The 20651-nt window shown below is 43.5% G+C and overlaps 1 protein-coding gene across 6 annotated transcripts in view; it reads right to left on the minus strand.

Annotated features, from left to right (window-relative positions):
• Nucleotides 1-17746, minus strand: part of LOC137125873 (collagen alpha-1(XVIII) chain-like) — a 35975-nt gene extending 18229 nt beyond the window's left edge. For 2 of the 6 annotated variants that reach the window (XM_067502017.1, XM_067502016.1), the window contains exon 1: nucleotides 6014-7853. In XM_067502017.1, the coding sequence (XP_067358118.1) occupies nucleotides 6014-7640 (1627 nt within the window). In that variant the 5' untranslated portion in view covers nucleotides 7641-7853. Of the gene's footprint in view, nucleotides 1-5401; nucleotides 5656-6013; nucleotides 7854-17511 lie in introns of those variants that run through there. The other 4 variants (XM_067502022.1, XM_067502019.1, XM_067502018.1 and 1 more) reach the window with 4 other exon arrangements.
• Between the last annotated feature and the right edge of the window lie 2905 nt (nucleotides 17747-20651).

The following is a 20651-nucleotide window of genomic DNA, read 5'->3' on the forward strand; positions in this document are numbered from 1 at the left end:
GGTTACAATATGAAAAATAAATTCTTATTATAGGGCTCAAACGTACGTTATGCAAATTACACTGTGACACAAACATACTTTCAATTTATGTAGGTTTCAGTTTTTACACCTTGAGAATAGCTTGAAGCAATATTTATGGCTGCTTTCCATTAAACTTTCAGAGCTCTGGTTTTACTAACTGACACTGTTGACATTTGTTATATGAAAGGAAAACACTTGCAAAATGCATCAGTCACAGCCGACACCTCTGCTCCAATTTGACAGAGTTTTTTAGGTTAGACGTCATGTGACTTGTTTAGCGATGCAGTACCTACTGAACATTTTTGGAGATGTGAGTCTTTTTGGAAAGCAAGTGGAATAAATGGGAGACTGGAGATGGAGATATAAGATCAGCTACTCGGCATTCTTTATTTAGTTTATTCTATATTTGTGAGGCTTTTTAATCTTTTGCCTAATTGCCTAATACTTTGTGCACATTTGGTTCTTTGAATAAAACTCAAAATAGAGTTGGTGAAACAGGAGGGTGGAGCTACAGAGTCTGGCTTTGTGGACATATAGAGTAGTGTATCATCTGCATAACAGTGAAAGTGTGTAGTGTATAGACAGCTTGACGAATGTTTTAGAGTCATGTGCTGAATCTGATCTTAGATTAGATTCACAATCTGACCTTTGAGACTTTGACTTAATTCTGATGTTTCCCACTGACTCAATGCTACACACCACAGCTATGGGGCGACTGTGGCGCAGGAAGGTAGAGCGGTTGTCCACCAATCTCACAGTTGCTGGTTCAATCCCCGGCTCCTCTGGTCACATGTCGAAGTGTCCTTGAGCAAGACACTGAACCCCAACTTAGTTGCTCCTGGTGAGTGTGGCCAGCTGCATAGCAGCTCCCCCATCGGTGTATGAATGTATGTGTGATTGTGAGTGTGAATGGGTGAATAAGAAGCAGTGTAAAGCGCTTTCAGTGCCAATAGGTAGAAAAGCGCTATATAAGTGCAGACCATTTACTTAGTAATATTCAGCTGAAAACGTAATGTGTGGCCATATTTATGAAACTCAATCTGTAATCTGAACATGTGAATAAAACTCCTAAAATAGTGCAGAATTTCAGTGTATTTCTAAGGTTTGATAAAATACATCACAGATTTTCCAAGTGCTGTCACTTTATGTGGATACAGCAACGCAGCGATTTTCTCCTGTTCACTTCTTCCACTCAGCTGTTTAGCTCGGCTGACAGATGGAAGCTGGCATGGGACCCAAACATGGGAAACCATCCTCATGTTAAACCCGATGTCTGCTCACAGGATCTCGTCGTCCTGCTTTTGTCTCCGTGCACGAACAACATACAGCTACGTCTCACAGCCCTGAAGGGACCAACAAGTAAAGCAATGACCTCATGTATTCTTGTTACAGAGGACCGTGTGTGCATTTTCCAACAAGTCACCCAGAAGAAATTCAATGCCTGTTTTACCGTGTGAAGAAAAACATTTCTGCCAGTGGAGTGAGGCACACAGAGGCAGGAAGGAAATGAGTGTCAAATGTCCATGGGAAAGTGGACCATGTGGGATTCTATCAGAAGGAAATACAGACCCAAAAGCCTGTACGGACTCAACATGCGAGTGTAAGCAGGCTGAAATATCACTGTGAAAGTAATGGACTCTTCCAGAGAATAAGTGACTCGTAGTTTAGACAACAGAAATAGATGAAGGAATAAGATACTGTGTGATGTATTATAGTTATGTTCGGTCTTTTTTTAACCCGGGTTTATTACAGTTAAATCAAGTTGGACTCCAACACATAAATTAACTGACTCAACATTAAATTGCATTAATATGATGGACATTTAGTGTTTGAAACACTGGAAATAGAAAAAAATAGCTGTTACACACTGTTATTACCACCCAACGAGCGATTTCAGGATCTCAGGTGGAAAAACGACAAAGAAACTATTTGCAAAGCTGTGAAAGACCCGGAAAGATGTGACGGTGTTCAGCGTAAAAAATTAGAGATTAGCAAAGGAGCAGGACAGTACCCCCCTCAACTCTAAATATTTGGTGACTTTGTCCATAATAGACCCCTGCAGCTGTTTTTATGGCAACATTGAAGAGTTTAAGAACAACCAGCGCGAAAGCGTTACCAGTATGAAGTCTTGAATTGGTCTGTTGGATGATAAAGCGACAGAAATGTCCTGTGGTTCTATATGAAGGAATCGCCCACACAAAATCTGCAGCACAAGGACTCCAAAAGGATTTGTTATATTCTGGAAAGCTTGCACTTAGCTCTCCTTCCAGCTCCAGTAACCCTCCTTTTCTGCTTCACCCACTCATTCCTCGTCTTTAATTAACACAAAACTCCCATCTGACCTCATGTCTGTGTGAGTGAGCTTAGTCATTTTAGTCTGCTGCAGGAAAAGCTTTTGAGAACATTACACCCTTGTCAAAGTATGCTTCAACAATCTTCACCTCCGTCTGAAAGCCGTGGTCCTTATTTGGAAATAAACAGCAGCAACAATTTATCTGTGCACCGATACATCATCAGGAATCTGAGGCATTTACACAGCTCGAACAGTCTGCTCCTTTACCTTCAAACAACACCGACATTCAGAATTCTGCAAAGCCAAACACGTTCACACATCAGCCAGCTGGACTTCACATGTCTGTGAAGCATCCGTTCACAGCTGTGACGGCGTCTGTCTCCTCCTCAGTCAGGCCTCAATCCATCTTTGAACAAGCTGAGAGTCAATTAAACTGGAGTGATGGGGGATTTGAAGTGTCTGGGTTCAAATGACATCAGCTAGATTCATTTGGTTTGTTCTCATGGAGGATCGGGATCTGTAACGGTCAGCGTCCTTGGCAAATATTGTCCCGTAAAAAGCTTTGTGTTGGTCGAGAGCTGCAAGCAGCACCACTGACTTTTATTCGCTTTTTGTTTTTAAGCCTACAAGTTGACAAGACAACAACTATTTTAATACACGTGAGGCTGATGGAAGTTAATATTTCATTGACACGTACTGCTTAAACTACTAAACTAGGAAGCAAATTGGAAATCCATGGAGTCGCCCTACTCCCACCAAAAAAGCTGTGTTACAGATAATGTTGAACTTACATCTCAACTGCTTTTACTGCTTGGAAAACACTGTGATCCAAAGCGGCTCATGAGGATACTGTATTTGTGTTTTGTATTGACTACACACAGTAAGTCTACATCAGCAAACCGATTTTACTGTAATTTACTGTGAAAATCTCATAGCCACTAATTTACTGTAAACCTGGAGTGAAATATTTTACAGTGTGGAGATGACTTCATTAAACTGGCAAATGTGCCAGTTTTTCTTTTTTCTCTCTCACACACTGTTTTCCACCTTTGTTTCTGTTGCCATGGGCTCAACCAGCTCATCGCTTGGTGAAAAATGCTGATTTCACTCAAACAGGAAAGTAATCAGGGTCAATTTTAGGCTCTGATAATTATATGTAATTGGGAACATTTAAACCGGCCTCACTGTGTTTTTGAAGATGACTGTGTTTCATTTAGCCTGAAATAGCGGGTAATTCCCAGCATGCATAGAAGTCTCTCTCAGACTTTGTCCTGCTCTGCTCATTTTCTGACTGGTCGACCACACATTGAACTACCACCGCTCGAGTGTTAATGGTTTTGGGGGGGTGGGCGACTGCCCCTGCCCTTTGACCCCTGGCACGGAGTAAGAGCCGCCCCGTCTTGCCCGAATCACAAGGCTCTCTTGTTACCGATTGTGACACTGCTGCCCTTTTTCCCAAACCGAGCACACAATCGCCACACTCTTTCTCCAGGGCAGACCGTTTTCCAAACCCACAAATTCGCCTTGAAAAAAAAATAAATGAATAAAATACACAACAATCGACACCAGCTGATCAGAGTTTGTGACTTGGAGATAACCCAGAACAGAAATGTGTGAACGGCACGCAGAAGTAGGATGTGATGACAGCTACAGGGGGACTATTGCTCAACCAGAGTTGTGCTGAAGGTGGGAAACCAACAATTCTCTTGTCCAACCAAGAGAAAAGAGCTCACAGACAATGAGAATGAGGCCATTTTAAATGCAAAACACAGATTCAGTAAATCTGCCATTTACATTAAATATTCCTGTGGGAACACGTGTGATAAAGATGGTTTTAAGTCCAGACTGAAGAACACACAAGATTTATGAAGCCACAAAAAGGCTCCAAGAGGGTCTCTGGAGAATTCCCTGTCCTAAGGATTTATGCTTCAGAGAGAAACTGCATGTATTGTATACATTACATGCACTTTGTATGTTTTATAAATGGCCTGATCTGAATTATGTTTGAGTGTTTGCTCCAACCAGAATAACTGGGGACATATAGTGAATGGAATATTTTGTATTTCTAAACACTAACTACCACTTTTTCAGAAGGACCTGATGCTGACTTGCCAAGCACAAAAAACAATTATGCTTTTGCAAATGCAGTTCTGCCCTGTGACAAGACAAACACATCACTGCGGCATGCAGTCTATAGGACGGTGACGTGAACTGCATGCATCACTGTGCCCAAAAACCCGCTCTGGACACGTGCAGCAGACAAGTGAAGTGACACCACAACGAGACCCACAATGACTGCAAAGCTAAACACACACACACACACACAAACACATATGTTTTGCATGTTTTAACCCATTGAGTGCAGATTGACTGTATTTTAAATTACTCACAAGCCGAACATCCTTTGGTTTCTGCTGATGTTAGTATGTGATGCAGAAACTTGATACCAGCTCGAGCGAAGACATTCATCACAGCGAGCATCAGTTTGCTTTTATTTCTTGTGGTATATACACATTGATGCATCAATAGTTATAATGCCGCCGTATTAATTGTATAGAACAAAGGCCATTTGGGGCTTTGTTGCACAACTTTTAGACAGTGCATGGGAGGAGAGGAGGCTCCAGTCCATCCTCATTAAGAGAAAACACAGATTCCGTGATGGCATCTTGCACTGCATGATGTGCACTGACCTGCACCCGTTTTTGTGTAGGTTTAATAGTAAATCACTCAGTCCGGTGGTCTGAATCTGCACTTACTAACAAAAGCAGGACCTGATGTTCGCTGTGATGCATAACCCCACACGACTGCCTGGGTAGATGTAAAGACCATTTTGAGGCTGTAAAACAGTGCAACACTGTTTGAATGACCAAGTCTGTGTTTGCATTACAAATGGCAAAAACATGCAAAATGCTTAAAGTGTATCAGGGGTGGTGGGCAAAGATATCCAGAGCGGCAAAACTCTGCTTGTTTGTGTGTAAACTAAACAGACACAACTGCACAAACACACTAGAGCGGAGACATCAGTGACGTGACATCGGATTCAAAATGTATCGCCACACAGGATACATTCTAACCCGCCGGGGTTACCTTTCCGGTTACTAACTGACACGCACGCAGGACGCCCGGGCTCCTGCGCACTTTCAGGTAGGAGGTGACACTCCACCGGGAGACGCCCATTTTCCAGGGACGCCCAGCAGCTGTCCTGCAGCATGTGGCAGAAGCTGCGACATGGCAGGTGCAGGGGCAAGGCAGCTGAGGGGCAACCGGGCACCAGCAGGAGACAGAGGAACCACTCTACACCGTTGTGACACCCCGCCCTCGTGAGCCATGCCCACTCCTGTAGGACCACTCCCACTTCCTCCACAGATGTGTGGTTGAAGAAGTTGGGCAGCGAGAAAACTTTGGACTGTTTGCTGGAGCAAATGGACCAATCAGAGGGCACGGGGACACAAGGTGAGTCTGGGCTGGATTCCAAAGCACTCTCAAGGGTCCCACTGAGTTTAGGGACTTTGTCAACTCTCACGACTGTTCCTACATCTGACCCAACATAAGACCAATCCCGTGCCCTAACCTCAGATCCCGCCTCCTCCCACTCCCCTCTAAACCTGTCTGATGTAGTAGTTGTGTTAGTCTTCTCTGTCAGGCCTCCGTTAGTAGTCTCAATGGTTGGGGTCGAGTCCCAAGACTCGACAAACTTACGAATTCCTGGGCTCACAGTGAAGGTTTCTTTCTCAAGCCGAGACAAATAGTCATCTTTATCTACTTCCTCTGTCTTTGTTGCACTGGGCTTTGTGGTAGTACCTGTTGTGATTGTTGATAATATGACTGTTGGCTTGGTTCCGGTTGGCATCATCTCAGTTGGTGTTGCTTCAGTTGGCAATGTCTTTGTGGACACTGTCCATGTTGGCTTGACCTCCGTTGGCGATGTCCCTGTTTGGTTTGCCTCTGCTAGCCTTTTGTCCGCTAGTGTTGCCTCCGTTAGCGTTACATATTCGGAAGTTGTCTCCGTTTGCATCTCCTCTGCTAGCGTTGTCTCTGCTAGCGTTGCATCTTTTGGGGTTGAGTCTGTTTGAACTTCTTCTGCCAGCTTCATCTCTGCTGGTGTTGTATTTGCCGTTGTTGCATTTGTAGTTGTTGCCTCTGTTGACACTGTCTCTGAAGTTGTTTCAACTGTTGGCATATTCTCTACTAGTCTTGTTTCTGCTGGTGTCTCCATTGTTGGCATTGCATCTTTTAGAGTTGTCTCTGTTTGCATGACCTTTGCTAGAATTGTCTCTGCTGATGTTGCATTTGATGTTGCATTTGTTGCTGTTGCCTCTGTTAGCATTGTATCTTCTGTCATTGCCACTGTTGCTGTTTCATTTGTTGGCATATGCTCTGCTGGTGTTGCATTTGCAGTTGTTGCCTCTGTTGTTGTTTCACCTGTTTGCATATCCTCTGCTAGCCTTGTTTCTGTTGGTGTTACATTTATGGTTGTTACATTTGCCGTTGTTGCCTCTGTTACCAATGCATCTTCTGACATTGCCACCGTTGTTGTTTTATTTCTTGGCATATGTTCTGCTAGTGTTGCCTCTGTTGGCATTGCATCTTTTAGAGTTAACTGTGTTTGCATATGCTCTGCTAGTGTTGTTTCTGCTGGTGTTGCTTTTGACATTGTTGCATTTGTTGTTGTTGCCTCTGTTAGCATTGCATCTTCTGTCATTGCCACTGTTGCTGTTTCATTTGTTGGCATGTCCTCTGCTAGCGTTGTTTCGGCTGGTGTTGGATTTGCAGTTGTTGCCTCTAGTAGCGTTGTTTCGGTTGGTGTTGCATTTGCAGTTGTTAACTCTAGTAGCGTTGTTTCGGTTGGTGTTGCATTTGCAGTTGTTGCCTCTAGTAGCGTTGTTTCGGTTGGTGTTGCATTTGCAGTTGTTAACTCTAGTAGCGTTGTTTCGGCTGGTGTTGCATTTGCAGTTGTTGCCTCTGCTGGTGTTGCATCTGTTGGCTTATCCTCTGCTAGCAGGTTTGCAGTTGCATTTGCAATTGTTGCATTGCTTGGCGTTTTCTCTGCTAGAGTTGACGCTGTTGGTGTTACACGTGTCTGCCTTGATTCTGTTAGCGCTGTCCCTGCTGGCATTCCCTCTGTTGCTGTTTTCTCTGTGGGCCTTGTCACTGTTACCACTGTCTCCACTATCGTTGTCTTTGTTGTCAAAATCGGTGTTGTCCCTGATGCTGTTGTGTTTGTCAGACTTTTGGTTGTGGGCTTTGTTTGTGATGACCCAAACCAGGCCTCCAAGCTCCCGGCACAGAGAACCATGAGCAGCAACCTTGTCTCCATCCTCAGCATCCTGCTGGCTCTGTCAAATGTCCTCGTAGTGTCTCAGCGTGCAGCAGTAATCCATGCAGTGCTCAGACGCACCACCTGTCAGCCAGCCGGTCAGCACCTAAATCCAAGCTGTTCGAGGGCCACTGAGCATCCACTAAATGAAAGCAAGGAATAAAAACTCACACTCTCGGACCCTCCCTCTGCAGCTCCCAGTGCAAAGCTGCTGAAAACTCTCTCATGAAATAGCATTTACAGGGACAGGGGGAGACCCAAGTATGGAGGCAGGCTCGTTGTACTGATGATGGAAGTGACTGGGTCCTCTAAAATGAAGGCTCCACCCATGTGTGACTTGATGAGTGGGTCCCCGAAGACCTTTTCTGGAGCACGGAGAAAAAGCTGTGCAAGGGTGGCTGTTACCGCAACGACACACCCATTCTGCACAGAAATAACCCCAGAAAAACACGGAGGTTTAAAACGTCTTTGACCATAATAAAAAGGTTTTGTTCACATTATGTTTAAAGTCCAGGCTTTCGTTTATCTGAGCTGCAGGAGCCCAGTCCACAGTGTAGAAGTGTCGTTTTAGCAACAGATAACAAGACACGACGGGTTAATTATTGAGATTCAAAGGTATCTGTGGTCATATGTTTGGAATTTTTGAAGAGTTATTTGCACACTGCTAAAACTAACTAACTAACCAGCTTGATAATTAACAGACATAAAAGCATTATCAGCAATATGCATAATTTACTAAATGTTAAAGTAATTCCTTATCAGTTTAGAATATTTTAGGAGATTCTCCGCATGTCACATCAGTCAGTTTAAGTGCAGAACAAGCCTTTAGAAAATTATGCAGGAGATGCAGGAAGTTTTCCTGATGGTTTTGTATAGATTATAAAAATTGCAAATAACGAAAACAGTAGAGCTGTGTTTCCCTATCTGAGGCTGGATTCGTGCATCTTGCAGAAAGTGAAAAAAGGTAAAGTGCAGTAGAACTGAGCAGCTGTGCTGTTACGTATAAAGTTCTGACAGAGTCAGGGAGCAGCCTGCTGTTGTTTTGCATTAACAAGAAGATGGAGTTTGTGCATGGTACCCTGCAGGGTATATGTACACTGTAAAGGGGTTTTCTGCAGAGGTTTAACTGAGACCTGAAGGCAGGCATGGGAAGGGAAGGGGGGCTTTGTCGAAAACATGGGTTCAGTTACACAACAACACGAAATTGTTGGTCTGATTTACTGTCCTGTTTCAAAGAGTGGAAAAACCAAAACTATGACGAGCTCTCTGTGTTTTCCTGGTGATTAATAGCTCGGTGGTGAAGCAGAAAAGCTGTATGGTCAAAAGAAGTGGGAAGAGACGAACATGAGCGAGCGGTGAATGAGATCCAGCAGCTGAGTGAGTCGAGCTGCCAGGGAGGCTGGATCTGATTGGATCCGAACTCTTAAGCTGCTCTCCCCGGTGGGGACCGGCTCCATTGCCTCATCGAAGAAAATCCTCGGAAATCACGCCACTTCCAGGTTCTCACAGACGGGTGATAAGGGAAGCAGGGATCTCCCACGCGGCCGCGAGTGCCCCCCATCATCCAGCTGTTCCACATTCCAGCGCTCAGACCTCCCACGCCTACGCTGCATGACATTTGGAAACTGTCACATCTTGATAATCCGGGCATTCATCCACGCTGCTCCTGCTGCAAACGATTCTCCTGGACACGGAGTGGGAAGACAGAAAAAGAGGAGCTTTTGTCTGTTTGGAAAGGGACAGGATGCTTCAGGGACCGTGTGGAAACCAGCTGTCACTGAGTTTTGCCTCGTCGCTCAGATGCCAAACCTTTCTTCAAAGCCTGTCACCCACTGTTCAAATGAATCTTGGCTTTCACAAAGAGTCTGAACTCCGACTCCTACGAAAAGACATTTTCTCATAATGCATCAATGAATTTACATTTTATTTATTTTTGTCCTTTCAGCTTGTCCTGTGAGTCCACGGTCGCCACAGCGGATCATTGGTCCGCATGTGGATTTGGCACAGTTTTTACCCCTGATGACCTTCCTGACGCAACCCTCCCCAGTTTCTACCGGGCTTAGGACCGCCACTGCACGGCTGGGGATGGGGATGGGCTGTCAGGGGGGTTCAGTGTCTTGCCCAGACATGTGGTCGGGAAGGCGGCCACTCTACCAACTGAGCCACTGCCGCCTCCCCACAAATGATTTTACATAAATGGCAAATTGTTAATATGTTAAAGAAAAGGGGGAAACTTTCCTGACCATGTCTTACTTTTCCTTTCCTGCTTGACACCATCAATTTTGTGTGACAGCAGCTGGTCTGGGTTAGAGAGAGATTAAAATCTGGTTTAATGCGTCAGACTGTGATACGTCACATAATGTCAACACCTAAACTGCCGTTAAACTGAGACACAGCAGGCACAAAGTATCATCTACTACATTTTAACAAAAGTGCAACAAATCTTTCCGACTCCTCATATCAACTAATATGTGACATCTGCATCAAGGTTTAGAGTTTTTTTCTTCTTTCACAGCAACGTAATGAAAAGTTGCGTTAGAAACTGTTGCATGAATCCCAAACAGGAAAAACATGTGGAAATAAAAAAACACAACACAATTTGTTCATGATCATTGCGGACGGTGTCTGAATACTTTCCCTCACTCTTTCCTCAGGGCAGCACACTCCCACAACACGCAGCTTGTTCATGTTCAACACCTTTCATCGCTGTCAGCCGCTCCAACCTGCACGGGGCCACGAGTGGGTTGAGCAAACACAGCAGCATTATGCTTCACCGAGTCCATCACTTTTCGATTTATGAAGACACCTGGAGTGTCATGCACGCACACACACACACACACACACACACACAGCACATATGCATGCACTTACACATGTACAGCACATTCCAGAGGTTTTTAGTTCACTGCAGCTGCTGCAGTGTAACGTCTACTTAAAGACTGCACCAATTTTACTGCATTTTCCCCAGTAATTCCTAAAATATGTGCAGGTGCTGAACATGCATGAGTTCCTTTAGCGATATTGGAGAGATCCAGCTGTTTTTGACTGGTTTTTCTTAACGATTATTTGCTGAAAGCCTCACGTTGGACCAACAGAATGTGCTACGTTTAAAGGAATAGTTCAAAGTCTTGGGGACCACGCGTGCACCCATATTCTCGCAGAAATAAATGTAATCACTTTGTAATTAGTCAGATTTATAGGTCCCGATATTACAGCTATGTGCAACATTCAGTGACATTCCAGGCTTGTGTTTCCCATATGCTAAGCTAAGCTAAGCCTGATGCTGACTGTTTACATTCATGTTAATCTACAGATGATGAGCTGCATCTATTGTTTTCACTCAAAAAAACAGAAAAAGAAAAAAAGAAACTTGTAACGTAGCCATTGTTGAGTGTAGGATCCAGGACTCGTTCAGCTTGACCCAAACTATCTTTATTAATTATGTTTTAAAAGAATGTACTTGTTAAAATGTTTGTCTCAGGGAAAACCAACAACAATAAACTTGCTACATTTAAATATGATGCAAATATTCAAGTTTAAAAAGCTGGAACCTGTTAGTTTTTGGCATTTTCATCTCTTGCTTCATCTAACTTAAGGTAAAGGAACAAACTCGGGCTCAAATCCACATTAGAAATTTGCAACAATAAAATACTTAAATGAAACTCTCGTTTTGACTCGTATCATAATAATATTACACATACTGTACATACATTATAGTTTGCAATACTTGATGTATACTGCTTGTATACATTGTTTATGAAGTTTCATTTTTACATTGTGTCTGAAATTAAGATTTATAGGATAAGAGTGAGGAGGTCTCTGATGAGGAGAAGGAAGAGACAAATGTTTCTATGACGACCGCCACTACACATAAGTTCCCCATAAGTGTTGGTGGTCTGTGCAGTTACAGCTGTTGTAAAGATGTAAATGCAGCTAATCTGTGCAACTATCTGTCTGGTGACAGATATGAACTCGGTACCTCCTCCTCCTCCTCCTCCACGAGTTGGACAGAAACACAATACCAAATATGGAAATGTTATCGATTAAGAACTAAAATCTTATCAGGAAACCTCAGATGTTACTTAATCACTTATTTCACCTGTTTCTAGACGAGTATCCTAAAATGTAGCATGTAGCCTAACACACTCTTTGTCTACCAATTATACAGCACGGCCACAAGTATGTGGACACCCCAGTGCAACTGTGAGTGTAGGAAATTATAAAGAAAACATCAGAAAAATATGCTTTTTCTTGTTGATTGTTACAAAAAAAAGTTTAAAGAGTGACCCTGGCTGTGTCAGAGTCATGTGCAAGGCTTAATGTCACGAAACCTGCTTATCACATATGGGTGTAATGTTCTGCTGTCCACTTACTTATGGACACTGTATGTGCTGAAAATTCTTCTGTGAACCAGCAGATGGCAGCAGCAGCAGCATCAACAGAGGATTCGGGGATCAGATCGCAGCTTTCAGTCATAAGTTAAAGGAATTCATTCAGTTCAATGTCACATGCTCACAGCAGACTGATGCTTTGTTGGACACTTTGTTTATGCTCCTCTGCACTAAATACAAACATACAAACTATGGTCCGCAGTGTTCTCCTGCCCATAAAAACATTGGCAATGTGCAGACACACAATATGAAAAAACAGCGGATGTGAATTACGAGCCAAGATTATTATGAGCGAAAGCAAAATCCGTAATGCTATTCAATGCTCTTTCTTGGGAGTCAAAAAACTGCACCAAAGTTATTGCCCAAGTGAAAAACTGTGCTAAACTGACGATTCCGTTTATAAAAGATGTTCTCGATGCAGTGCATTACAAAATAAATGCTGCCACCAGTTGTCTGAAGTCTGTATTACTACGCACACAACAAAAAGTCTCTTTGCATCAAATGTGTGTTCCAGTCACAGCAATACAAACCCAGAAATGTCTCACACACTCTGTCATGAAATAACTCAAATGACTCAAAGCCAAGCAGTAAAAAGTTCCCTGCAGGGCATCTTGGCAGAGAATGATTAGAAACCCACCCCCATGACTCCTCCGTTACACCCTGCGGTATGTCGGAGTGGGTTTCTGGCACAGACAAAGGCGAGACATTTTTCAGACAAGGGGCTGTGAGACGTTGTCGAGCTTGAATGCGCGATTCACTGAGCAACACGGGAGCCCGAAGACGAGACAGGAGACCCCTTGTGTGGACAGTCCTCGCCGTTGAATGAGGACGTTTGTTGTGCGGTGGTGAGCACGACACCCAAAAAGCCAGAATAATAAGATGACGAGGAACAGAAGCGTGTGATTGACAGCAGAGAATGAAAAGTACTCAAAGCCAGTTTTACTTCTGTGCACACAAATTTAAACTTGTTCGGCTTTAGTTTAGGATGTAAATGGGCACAAATGCTTGTAAACCTCCCTCTGATGTTAAAATATGTCTCTGCTTGTCATCATGAGGGGTGCAAATGATGTCATCTGGGGCAGGTCGACCCGATTACAAACTCCAAAGTATGAGCAGCGAGATGACATAAATCTGAACTAAAGGTTCCTCCCGGTGATGTCATCTGGAGGCAGTTTTCAACTAGAAGGAAAAGAAACTCCTTTGAAACAGCTTCACACACACGCGCCTCCGTGTTATCTTAGCACAGCCTCGTTTTGGCAGCTCTCACCTGTCAGGTGGACATTTTTGCAGCATGAGACTAAAGAGACGTGACACTCGTTTTCAGAGCAAAAGCCTGGAGGCGAAGCTTAAATTCCTGCAGCTCCCAGATTTTGTTGTCAAGGCCAAGTTCTGTTCATTACCCCAGTCATGCTTCGAGCAAGACGTCACACACAGTCTCAAACCAAAAACCACAAAAACTCCAGAGCGGCTACTGCATGAGGGAGGAAACTGAAGTCACCAGCGTGAACTTTTCATTTTTAGAGCACGAAAACAAAGAAATAAAAATGATTTACAAGTTCCCTTTCAGCCTGACTGTGAAAACTCTTCTTTCCTAACGAGTCATTTATTTCCACTTTCAAGCAGCTGAATTAGTGAAAGTGTCCCACGAGTCTCACTGCTCTTTTTGCTTTATGCGACACAGTCAATAATAGCGTGATGATGACGATACAACCTTAACATCAGATATGTCTTCATTAATATGAACTTTTTGAACAGGAAAGCTACTTGCTGCGTATTTCTGAGGTGGATTTTGGGTGTGTGGGCAAAAAAACACTTGTGTCGTCAAAATGATGAGACGGTCGTGTCGGGACATCGCATCCGTGCAGGACAAGCTGCAGGTTGGACAGCTGCCTTAACAGCTTCACTGTTATGGGTTTTAACTGCCCTCTAGAGAAACAGGAGCCACGACTGGCTAAAAATGTAATGAAAGGTGAAGCAGATGCAATTCTTTGTTAAGTTCTTGCAACAAAAAGTGCAACTGATTAACGTCTCTGCACAAAACAAGGTTTGTGATTTGTTTGTTTTTTTTTTTATTCCCGAGTCACGATATGAATTCATCTTTTAAAAGCCAGTGGAAACGGAAGTAGAATTAAACCCAGATGGGGAAAAAATTCAGTTTGAGTGTCGATGTGTGTTTTCAAACGGTTGATTTAAATCCACCTTTAAACACCAGGATGCTCCAAAACACGCACATTTCACACACACGTCTAATAAAATCTCCCTGATGTGACCCGAACCTGCAAACTGACTTCACCGCAGCTACTTTTCCCTCTGCACCTCCTCTTGGCTCTTTGACAGCTGCATGAATCACAGCTCTGTGGCTCCCTGCGTTGGCTGCTCACCAGCCCCTTGTGCACGACCGTGGAGCATGTTTGGCCTCTGCGGCGGAAGAAAGAGCAAATCAATAAAAACATGAAAACATGTCGGTGCCTGGGTGGAAAAGACGACAGTGGATCTGCAGGTTGCGTCGGGGTTGAGCTCGGTTCAGTATCGCGGAAACAGCTTCAGGCCCACATTTGTAAACAATGAGCAGCGCACCAACCTGGTAAAGCAGCTGGAAACAGTTCATTCTGAGAGTAAAAAAGTTATTTCGAAACTTCACTGACAACATCTGCAGGGTCTCAGTCATGTAAACACAGCTCTGCAAGCTGTCGATTCATCTTTATTTTACAGTTGTAGTTACTTTTTTGAAGACATGGATTCTTATCAAATCGAATAATCTAATAAATGATGATGTACACTCACTGGCCACTTTATTAGGTACAGCTGTGCAGTCTAATGCAAGCTGGAGTTCATTAGAAGAAGAGGTGGTTCTAATGTTTTGGCCAACGTATATAAAATGAATGAGTGCTGTAACAAGTTAATTTAAAGGGCACCAGTATGACTCCACTACCCACTTTCACGTCAGTTATAAAGATTTATAACTACAATTATCACCTTTCTGACAGAAAGGAAATTGTACAGGTGTTCCTAATAAAATGGCCAGTGAGTGTTTCATTATGGTTTCACCAGCCGTCAGCCGAGAAAGTGATTCAAATCAGCTCCACCCTTATCAGCTGCAGCACTTTTTACACTTTAATGCATCAATAATATGCATCATTCTGAATAACAAGTACTTTTACTTCAAGTATATTTTGATACCAGAAATCACAGGAGGCATCAAGTTCAACAGTGTTTGAATACTATTCAATACTTTTAGCTGATGAAGCAGCTTTAACTTTCCCAGGAAGCAGATATTAGTTATTATTATAATCTTAACTAATATAATGTTTTCTTCATAATCATTTAGCTGACGTCAAACAACGAGCAAATAGATTTCAGGCGTCACGTGAAGCTGGAAAAATTATGTGAATGACTGCTAATTGGATCCTCAAGAGCAGAGCAGGTGGAGGAAGCGGAGCGCAGCCTCCATTATCACCATCATCACCAGTATCACCAGTATGGGCAGCGCTGCAGCTGGGACAACAAAGCATTCCCCGGTAACACATCAGATAGGCTGCACGGAAAGATGGAAGATGGAAAGCAAAACATCCTCTCGCCCCCTCAGCCGCCGTCTGGAAAGGCTTTGATGTTCAATTGGTTAGGAGGCGGAAGTGCAGCGCTGCTGTACCTATGCGGCTTTTCTCATTATTCCACTGCGACGCCCTTTGGTTTTCATTACGCCAACTTCTTAACAAGTCAAGACACTTGGCAACGAAAGTCGCGAGATTCTTTTGGTTCTATTGTTTATTTTGCGTTTAATCAAAGCAAACTGCTCCGTTGTTTTCTTAAATCTACAGTAGAAGAGGTTCCCGCTTTCTCAGTGCGAGTCAAAGCTAAAGCTGCTGATCCAGACACGTTTTTTCCTGCCAAACAACGAGTTTAACATCATCCAGCAGCTTCACGCCATAATTAGTGGTTAAACTGCAAAGGAACCGCAGCGTGATGTTTCCACAGATTAGAATTAAAGGCAGCCGCTGACATGAAGTAATAATCTGCTTTGATTGGATGTAAATAAATGTCTCATCCCGCCTGATAACAATCAAACACGGAATTAACTTTGTCTTTTGACGACGATTTCATTTAATAAAACATGTACGAGATATTCACTTTAAAGTGCCACATATTATTTGATTATTTTCCTTATTTACATAAATCCTGAATTATCCTCTTCCTCAGTTAATGAAGAAACCATCAATTTTGATCATCATCATCAATACAGATCATCGGTGTCTCTGTCTTCTCCTTTTGTCCTCTGTACTATTGGAACAGGGTTCTTCATACACTTATAATTTTTTTTTTTAATTGACCGTTTTCTCCACCTCTGACAGACCAAAACCTGGCGTTTATTTGCCTTTGTTCTCGTTCTCACTACAAATACTTGATGTCAGAGTTGTGTCAACTTGTTCCACAGCCAGTCGACCACAGACCTGAAAAATTCAACAAAATAAAAGGTCTTTTCAACAGTTTTTAACACATGGCCCAAGCCTGAATTCTTGTGTTTGTCGAAGCACTTCTGCATTGGCAGAACTATGTCTCTACATGAACGTGTGGACATGCCCATATGATGAGTGCACGCTGTTTTGTGTATTTGTGTGCACTTTTTTGTGTGTGTCATGTAAAGGTAGGCTGAAGATGAAGTGTGTCTGTTCATCTGGGAGGGAGTGACGAGCCCTGAAGAAGGGAAAATCTGAGCTAATCACTGCAGAGGGACCACAAACAAGCTTACGATGAATCCCACAAATGTGCAGAAATGAACCACAGAGACAAAGTGAGTGTGAAGTGACACAAAACACGCACATAAAGATAAAAAAGGAGCAGGACGGGACACAAAATAATAATAATCACAAGGAGACAATCTCAGATGCAATACGAAGCAAAAGATGCAAACAAACAAACAAAAAAAGCGGCAGTGACATTTGTAGTAATTTGGCGTATTAATATGTGGGCTCTGTGTCTCTGAGGGGGTCTGGGGGCTTTCGTCCCCACGTCGTCTCCATCCTCAAACACCAGCAGGGAGGAGGCAGAAAACGAAGGAGCATGAGGGAGGAGAACAGATCGCTGCAGAACGGGACGAACGCAGAGGTTTGGACTCATCTCATTTAAACCCACTTTTACAAACGCAACAAAGACCACCGTCAAAGCACAAAGCTGTGACGCTGTGAGCTATTCATGAGCCCCAACAGACAAGTCCAGACATCCACACTGGAGCGCAACCTCATTCCTGCTTGCAGAAAAACCACGCGTTCAGATCAAGTGTCAGCACATAACAGGCGCGTTATTCACACTCAGGGGAGCGGGGTGGGGGGTGGGGGGGATAAAGTCAGAATTTACATTTACTAATTAAAAGTGTGGACAAACATGTGCTGCAAACATGGTGCTTTTACAGCAGTTTGGAGCGTTTTTATAACAGAGTTTCTTTTCTGCACGTTCAATTTTCAAAGTGGATTAAACATGCAGCATCCGTTTACCTCTTTTCTGCGACTGCGTCTGTGCGACCACCAGCAGGATGAAGATGCAGCTCTGCAGGCTCAACATCGACCACCTGCCGCGCACAGGCATCCTCCACGCGCCTGTTAGTTATGCCTTTACAGAAATAAAAAGAAAGGAAAAAAAAACAGCACAATAAAATCCTTTCAGAGGCTCCTCGGGCGAGTTTTCATTTCCAGCAGAAGCTCCCCGCGACTTGCAGATTCACACCCACCTCTCGTCCACCTGTGGAGGATGTGAGCACCTTTACACACAGCGCTCTGCGAAACGAGCGCCGGGCGTCAAGCTGGAGGGAGCACTAAGCTACTTCCTGTGTAGGGTGTTGTATTTTCCACAATAAAAGCTCAATTACAGAACTTTTTGCACCTTCAACTTAAAGTTCTGACAAGTACTAAACGCCATATACAAAATACAGAGTAGAAGTATTAAAGCAAAGTATGAAAGTAATTTTAATTCACTAATTTTATAAATTCATTCTGTTGATTAACACCATTGTTTGAAACAAACAAACAAAGGGCTTTAATTTACTTTAGTTACCTTTTTTCCTCAGTAGTATTCAGCCTCATCTCCAACCAGCTGAGAAAAAACAAACAATGTGTGCTCGCTCACTCAAGGCTGAGATGGTATTTTAATGAATTAAATCAAACCAGGAATCATCTGACAAGCATTAACTGCAGATGCACACAAACACACCCTTTTACAGATGTGAGTCAAGCACTCACATGTGCGTGACTTGTATCGTTCTTAATTTTCCCCTTCTTCATTGTGCAATGTTGTTCATCATGTTTATACCACTAACAAAGTTTAATCTGATGAATCACATTGATGATGAGTGTGTACTGCTAACAGCAACCAAAAGGATGTAAAGGAGAATCTAAGTGGATGTAAAGTGATTTAATATGTGTTCTGTAAGTGAAAGCACTCAAACACACAATGAGCGTAAGCAAAAGTCACAGTAGTGGAAGGGGCCTGTGGGGCTAAACTAGTCCTGACACATGGACGTTTCTCTGAGCTCTGCTTAAAACTTGTAGACAGATACCCAACATAAACACGACCAACATATCATAAAAGAATTAGGAGCAATATTAACGGGTCAGTGGAAAAAATGTGGTTGTTAAAGCATCACAAGAAAGAGAATAGACGGTGTGTAACTATACATGGTTTCTAGATCCCACTGACTTTTGCAAAGTGCACTTTAAAATGCTAATATCAATGCCACTGCTATTAAATAATAATCCCAGTATTCTGAATCTGTTTTGTGTATTTTGTTACAACTTTTTGCTGGCAGGCTCAGCTGAAATTGCACAATATCCCCACCAGATGTCCCCGTTTGTCCAAGTTTACTGCTGAGTATGTGTTGAGAACTCAAAATGAATTAAGCTCATTTAAGTTTATTGCAAAGGCCACATTTTGCGCGTTCTGTTGATGTGGAGAATGTATCAATATCAGGCAACATTCTCCTTGTTTTTCAGTTAATAATTCGAGACATCTATTCACATGTCCCCGTAGCACGTGCACTTCTTTATGTATTACTCGGGGTTTTTCATTTGTCTTCGCAAACATGAAATATTGTTTTACCCAGAATTTCCCTCTTATGTGGAGAAGTGTCAAAATAAAATAAGAAACATGTTTATGAAACTTTACCAAATGTTTGCTAGTTCACATCTGGATGCATAGTGTACTGAGCGTGTTTTATAACAAAGGCAAAACTATTTCTATTGTTAATGTTTTAATTTTTCAAAGTGATGATACTAAACACACGCACACACGCACCCTCCATGAAAGAGTGCACCACAAACACTAGGTCCTGTTTTTGTAATCTTAAAGACAGGACTTAACGGAAGTAACGCAGTCCAACAGTCAGGACAATGACACCAGCCGCAGCAGCAGCAACACCAACGGGCACAGCTTTGGAAAACCAGCCCGATGGACTGTCTCGCCCCTGCCAGGGAGACCCAGCAGCATCTGTCTCCGCTTCTCTGCCGTCAACAGAAGTCACTGGTCCTTCTGTGACGTCCTCGGTGTCTGCTGGCGCGTTTTCCTCCACCGACAGATTCTCAGTCTGCGCCAACAGAGGTCGGTTCTCAGGTGTGGAGCTGGTCTGCAGAACAACCTCCTCTCTCTCTGCTGTCCCTCGTCCCACCTCTGTGGAAGCCGCTGCCTTCCTCTTTGAGCGGCCCATCATCATATCTGCCAACTTGGTCGTCATCCCTAACGCCAGACTTTCCATCACTAACGCCTGATATTCCGTGTCTGCCAGCGGGGGGTCGTCACCTGGAAAACTGTCCTGACCGGATGTTACGTCAGCGCACAAGGACCGTCGCTTCCCCTCGTTCAACAGTTGTCTAAATTTAACATCAACAATCAGAGACAGTTGTCCAAAGTTTTCAACTAGTGCCCTTTCATATATTAACTGCACCTTAAGCATATTTAGCTTTGAGTGGAGGTAGTTAATCCTGTCATCCAACCTCCACTGCCTCTTTTTACGGTGCTGTCCCAAACAACTGGGCGCGCAAAGGAAATTGCAGTCCGAGTGTTTAATGCTTTTGGCTACTTCCTGTTCGACCTTCCCTATGACGGCCGCCACCTTACGCCCCGCGTCCCTTTCGATCAACGCGCGGCAGCTCTTTGTCTCGGTCAAACAATGTTCCAGCTCCGTCAGCAGGTGCTCGTCGTCCCGTGTACAGTCCACGTTACACTCGAGACGGTGCCGAACCGGTCTAACGTCGGGGTCGCACCTACACGAGCTTGGACGCCGCTTGAGCTTGTTTATCGTTTCCTCGAATTTATCCACGACCTTCAGAAATAGTTGCTCATATTTGTCCGTGTCGCATTTTTCATATTCTAAGATGATCTCGAGCATCGCTAGCTTCGATTGAAGCTGAGCTATGGTTTTCTGGGACTCCGTGGGACTGGACGTCCTCTTCTCGCAGACTGTTGCTGAACTGGGCTTCTTCCCCCTCTGTGCCAACAGGGTTTCCCCCTTTGGCGACCGGGGGTCGTATTTAAACGCCAATTCCACGTTAACCTCGCGCATTCGGTCATTCAAATTGTAGATCACCTGATTACATTCGTCTACGATTAGTGTAAATATTTTTTTGTAATCTGCCGATTTGACTCG

The sequence above is a fragment of the Channa argus genome, chromosome 4 (assembly GCF_033026475.1).
Source record: "Channa argus isolate prfri chromosome 4, Channa argus male v1.0, whole genome shotgun sequence".
In the NCBI taxonomy this organism is placed as follows: Eukaryota; Metazoa; Chordata; class Actinopteri; order Anabantiformes; family Channidae; genus Channa; species Channa argus.